Source organism: Nicotiana tabacum, chromosome 10 (assembly GCF_000715075.1).
Source record: "Nicotiana tabacum cultivar K326 chromosome 10, ASM71507v2, whole genome shotgun sequence".
Classification (NCBI taxonomy): Eukaryota; Viridiplantae; Streptophyta; class Magnoliopsida; order Solanales; family Solanaceae; genus Nicotiana; species Nicotiana tabacum.
The window spans coordinates 114,505,898-114,511,660 of record NC_134089.1 but is presented as its reverse complement, the minus strand read 5'-3'; the positions used below and the strand labels follow the sequence as shown (position 1 = coordinate 114,511,660).

The 5,763-nt window shown below is 36.4% G+C and overlaps 1 protein-coding gene across 1 annotated transcript; it reads left to right on the top strand.

Moving 5' to 3' along the window:
* The first annotated feature begins 354 nt into the window (after nucleotides 1-354).
* LOC107763735 (ubiquitin-conjugating enzyme E2 35) lies at nucleotides 355-5,493 on the top strand. The gene is made up of 8 exons (XM_075223210.1): nucleotides 355-564; nucleotides 687-714; nucleotides 952-1,038; nucleotides 1,797-1,855; nucleotides 4,544-4,585; nucleotides 4,665-4,738; nucleotides 4,889-4,986; nucleotides 5,098-5,493. Exons 1-8 carry the CDS (start codon nucleotides 529-531, stop codon nucleotides 5,133-5,135), a joined length of 462 nt encoding a protein of 153 aa, XP_075079311.1. The 5' UTR covers nucleotides 355-528; the 3' UTR covers nucleotides 5,136-5,493.
* The last annotated feature ends 270 nt before the right edge of the window (nucleotides 5,494-5,763 follow it).

Genomic DNA, 5,763 nt, shown 5'->3' with positions numbered 1-5,763 from the left:
AAAACTAGAACCAAGTAAGAGCTCCAACATGCTAAAAAACTACACCTCGTTTATTATTATTAGCATTACTCCCCCGTCTTAATTTGTGGTATTGACTCGGCACAATTTTTTTTAAAATATAAGAATTCTTAAATTTGTGGTCTAAATAAAAATATAGATAAAATAGAAATTCTAAAATAAGTTATTTTTAAATAATAAAAAATATTTTTTTTGGGATTGATTAAAAAAGAAAAAGTATCATATAAATTGGAAGTATTATTAAAAAAATCAAATAAAAACTCTTTTAGTATTGGCACCAGTCCACCACTATACGTAGAAACTATAAAATAGCCCCTATAAGAATCTCAACTGAACCATTGTACCACACATGTATTTCAGATTTTTAGTGAGAAAGAGTGGTCAAATTCTTAAACTATCTCCACTATCTCAATTCTCCAGTTCTCTCTCTAGAAAAATTAAGAACCCTTAGCGTGAACTCTCTGCGACCGAAGAACCCCACCCACCCAGGCAGCCTTCAATTCAATTCCAATGGCGAACAGCAATCTTCCTCGTAGAATTATCAAGGTCCTTTCTTATTCAACCTTTGATCTACATCTTCTTCGCTCGATCCTTTAGGGTTTTTGATCTACTGATCGCTTTTATAACTTCGATTTAACTGATAACTTTTTCATATGCTTAATTTACAGGAAACTCAACGGCTTCTCAGCGAACCTGGTAATTTTCACGAATTTTTTGTTTTAAATTGTTCTTTTCCTTTAGCTGTGATGAACTTTTGAGCTTAATATTGAAGTTTGGAATACTCGGTGATATGATTAATGATTTGGATTGTTGATCTCAGTATGTATGACTTTTTCTTATTGAAGCAGCAAGTTTTAGTATTGATATATGTAAGCTATGTTACTAATTAAAACAAAAAAAGAGAGATTTACTGTCATTTCACTTTGAGTGCAGCACCAGGAATAAGTGCATCTCCATCGGAAGATAATATGCGATACTTTAATGTCATGATTCTTGGTCCTACACAGTCTCCTTATGAAGGTAATGAGCCCAATTTTAAGATTTTACTGCAACCGGTTAAATATGCTTAAATCATTTACTTGTTTTTGTTGAGTGTCAGATATATGTTTAAATTGAATCTTCGTGGTGAATTGGTTTTCTTCACTGATGTACTGTCTAGCTAAGGTCTGTGGTGGTTGCTAGTTTTTTCCGGTTTCACACTTGAGCTTTAATTGGCCTAAACTGAACCCTGTCCCCTCCAATTTGTTCCATATTGTCCTCTAAAATCTTGGGCATTTATCTACCTTTTCATTTGCTGTGTGCTATACAGACCAAATATGAAAATTAACTAAGATCACTGCACTAATTAATCCTGTAGAATGTAAAGTTAACTTGACTAGTTGATAACACTGATTGTGAGATGTGTGGCTGCATTTGGCAAATTGATATAGTTCATTGTCTAACATGTCGCAACTCCCGGTAGTTTGTTATGAACTGTCTTATTTCTCTGGAGCATAGCAGAAAGCTGGCTGTCCTTAGTATAAAATATTGAATGTTGGTGTGAAGTACAAACATGTTGCTCATGGTTAGTATTAGTTAAGACACCCATCAACCACCTTGTACTGTTTTCTTGATATGTTTGTATGCGACATTCTTCTCTGTTAACTCGTCCAGTTTACCGCTATTGTTCTATTTGGTAGTAATGTGGATGATATGTCTACAGTTGTATTTGAATAATGTATGTTCTGATTGCCTGGTTTCTCTTTTGACTAAGTTCCTCTTCTTGCCTTTTTGTGTAGGAGGTGTCTTCAAGCTCGAACTCTTTTTGCCTGAAGAGTACCCGATGGCCGCTCCTAAGGTATTTAAACACATTAAGGACGTTTTGACAAATTCCAGTTGATATTCTGCAGTATTCGTTCTTGAAATGGTATCTCAAAGCTTTATAACGGATAAAGGAATATTTCTTTTTGACTGATCTTTCTTCAAGCCTGAACTGTCACCTTACGCATGCTGGATCAGTTGTTATAGTGCTTTGATTTCTGTTCCTATATAAAGCTACAGTTAAACTTGTCTTGTAGTCGGTTGGGCTGTTGCCGTTGTTGCATAAGTAGTTTTTGTTTGTTTCGATGATATCCCTTTGCTAGCTATGTTTTGGCTCTCTTTTTGTTGATGTTGCCAGCCTCTGTCCTGGTAGAGTGTTATATCTCAATTTGAAATGAGAAAATATTAGGCATTATGCCTTTTTAAGTTATAGTCTGTTGTCTTTATGTCTGGCAATATGTTGCTACATTTTAACTTCAGGACGTTCCTTTCCGGGTTTGAAACTTAGTTGTAAAAGCTTTGCTGCTTCCTTTTACCATGTTAATAGCTGTACTGTTGCCTAAGTGGACATGTTAGGTGAAGTGTTTATGCAGTTTGTACCTTTTTTCTTGAAAAAAGATAAAAAATTATGCTACCTTGTAATTTCATCATGATATTTGTTAATAGACAAAGTTTGATGTGAGATGTAAAGAAGCTTATGACAATCAAAATATTAAGGGACATGCTCTTATCTATCCGCGACCATGTTTGACAACTTTGTACATGTTGAGGTTGCTTTTCTAGGAATACTAGTATAGGTGACTGTTTTCGTCCCATTCTTCCATTTATATGCACTTTGGGGTTGTAAAAATGGTATACTTGGGCAACCTGGATATTGGTATTATTGGAACTATGAGTCAAGATACATATTAGTGCTGGAAGAATTAAAATACTAATGATCAAAATTTTCTGATGTTTAGAATCTGTTTCTATGTGGTAGTGGCGATGTACAAATACTATTGCAAAACTTCACCTAAAAACTTGATCTAGGTTCTAGGAAACTCCTCCCCCCCCCTCCCTCCCTCTCTCTCTATCAATCTTTGAAATCAAGCCAACTGGCACCTCCAGTTTAAAGACGCTCATCCTTATTCAAAATGTGAGAGATAGTCATTCTTATTTGGAATAGGATCCTTTTGTTTGATTTTTTATTTTTGATTGATAAAATGGAATATCTTTATATTGGTAAAAGCTACGCTTAAGAGTTTTATCTGTAAGTAATGAGATGGGACCTCTTTTTGTTCTCTCTGACCTCCTACCATTACGACATCGCTTGCTTCCCTTGAGAACGGTTCCTCGACGGAGGAGTAGAGGAAGCGGTCCCCTTCAGTCAACTTGCTTGGCATGTTAATCAAAAGTGACGTAGAGCAACAAAGGTTTTAGTATTAGTATTGTTTTATTTATCTACTAATGTGTTGCCTGTGATATTATTCACACTTTTGTCAACATTTGGCCACAGTTGTTTGTATCAGTGGTTTCTATTAAACTTATAAAGAAAGATGCTTTGTTCTGAACTACGCAAACACTATTTTATTTAACTTACATTTACGGCCATCTCAGTTAGTTCTCTTGGAATTCCAGTTGTACTTTATGGCTATATTGCTCGGGCTCTCCGAAAATGTAGCTGCACCCGTGTCAGATCCTCCAAAAATGCACTACTTTTGGAGGATCCAACATGCACACATTTTCGGAGAGTCCGAGCAGCATAGCTTTATGGTGCATCTTTGGTTCAGGCATTAAGTAGAATGGTGATGAGATTTATTGTTTGGGAGTAGACTTTTCAACCAAAAAAAAAATTAGCATCCTGGTGGCTGTTTTTTTAGATAATTAAATAAAAATGAATTGACTTAGGACAGTGATTGATGGGGGTATGTCTCTTTGAGGATTTGTTGGATATATTATGCTTAGTTGGCATTCAGGCTTATACTAGTTCTCTTAGGGGCAGTTGGATAATTGAAGATAAAGGATCTCATGACATTGGTTCTGGCCTGCAGGTACTCATGCCTTAAAATACTAATTCCCTACTCCCGCAAATGTTTGGAATTATAGCAAAAGCAAGGCATTTAGTAGATGCATAAAGATACTAAATCTGGGAATACTATCGGGGTGAAATTTTGCAACTTTTCTTGGGTGCTTTTCATAATCGGTTTTGTTGGATCCGACATTGGGTGGGTCTGGGTTTATGTGCTTCTTTAAGTGGTCTTGGGCAATCGTCACATCATGAGCTAGTTTTTGGGATTGACTTAGGCCCAAGGTCCGTTTCTTTAACATGGTATTAGAGCACTTCAATATCATTGTTTACCCGATGTTGGGGATCCATCATATATTTTCCATGCTCCACATGTCTTGGGCCGTGTGTGTGTGTGTGTGGGGGGGGGGGGGGGTCATGTGCTTCTTTAAATAGTCTTGAACAATCCTCACCCATGAGCTAACTTTTGGGGTTGAGTTAGGCCTTGGGTCCACTTCTTTAACAGGTTTCTAGATGAAGCACCTGGTGTCACTTAGTAGTTGCAGGAAGCTTACTTCTCAAACGATTATAGACTTATCTTAAATATGTGTAGCCTCGATCTTAATAGTTGCTGATGTTATTTGCCTGTGCATATTTCTTTTTCTTTATGTGTTTAACATGTTTATGAAGTTTTGCTATTTGTATAACGTCTGTATCATTGATCAACTTGAATCCTAACAGGTTCGATTCCTCACCAAAATCTACCATCCTAACATTGATAAGGTTTGTTATCTTTTTCAACTCTATTACACGTGGATATAAGCCAGAAAATACCTTGCTTATGTATGCCATTGTTGTGAAGCTTGGAAGGATATGTCTTGATATTCTTAAAGACAAGTGGAGTCCTGCACTTCAGATCCGTACTGTACTTTTGAGGTATTAAATATTGTATCATGTTTTGAAATAGTTTTCTCATCTTTCTAGGTACACTCCGTAAGATGCAAGATTGATGAATACTGTGAAAATGAGCACCTAACTTGAGCGTTTTAGTTATTAGAAGTTTAAGTTTTTTTACTCTCGTTTCAGCATTCAAGCACTTTTGAGTGCTCCAAACCCGGATGATCCACTCTCTGAAAACATTGCAAAGCACTGGAAGTCAAATGAGGCTGAAGCTGTTGAAACGGGTAGTTTGTATTCTGGTCTTTCTATTTACTGCCTCTTAACATCTCCTGGTTATGCAAATTGATATGCGTTCACTCCTTTGATTTGAGTTTCCTTTTTCTTCAATGATCCAGCCAAGGAGTGGACACGCCTATATGCTAGTGGTGCATGAAGACATAGCAACGAAATATTCAAAAATAACAAAAATTATGGAATGTATTCTATTGACTTGCTTATCAATATGACACTTCGGACGGCTGTTAATGCCCGGACTCTTCCGATTACCTCCCATAATTGCTTCCCTGCCCTTGAAATTGTATAATTTAATGTGACATCCGTTGGTTTTCCAGTGTTCAGGAATGAACTACTTACAACAAAACTGGATATGGTTTTGAGAAAGGGATAATGTCACTGCAAGGGTATTTAATGTTTCAGATCTGTGGTTGGAATTGGAAACTAATGTTGCTGCAGCTGGTATGAACCTCCATAGATTTGTTTCAAGATAATGAATGTGCTAACGTAGAGATCAATGTTTGACCTGTTTTTCTTTCTTATTTTCTGTTTTGCCCATTCCTGGATTGCGTGCTTGGGTTTGCTTGCTTTTTGTTTCTTTTTCCATTCAACGTTTTTGTCCTACCATTCCATGTATTGTGGACACGGTTAGAAACCCAAAACAATATTTTATAATACTAAACGAAGATACTTCGAGCACTATATATTCTCAAGGACAACTAGTTTTCTCTGTGAGGCGTACGAAGTAAATGCTTTATAATATGGTCCAGCATCTTTGCTCTATACCC

Bases quoted from the DNA above. Each gene is read 5' to 3' on its own strand.
- LOC107763735 (XM_075223210.1), top strand. From the start codon at position 529: ATGGCGAACAGCAATCTTCCTCGTAGAATTATCAAG. The intron at 4,586-4,664 runs GTTTGTTATCTT...ATTGTTGTGAAG, and splicing joins ACCATCCTAACATTGATAAG to CTTGGAAGGATATGTCTTGA. The intron at 4,987-5,097 runs GTAGTTTGTATT...TCAATGATCCAG, and splicing joins GGCTGAAGCTGTTGAAACGG to CCAAGGAGTGGACACGCCTA.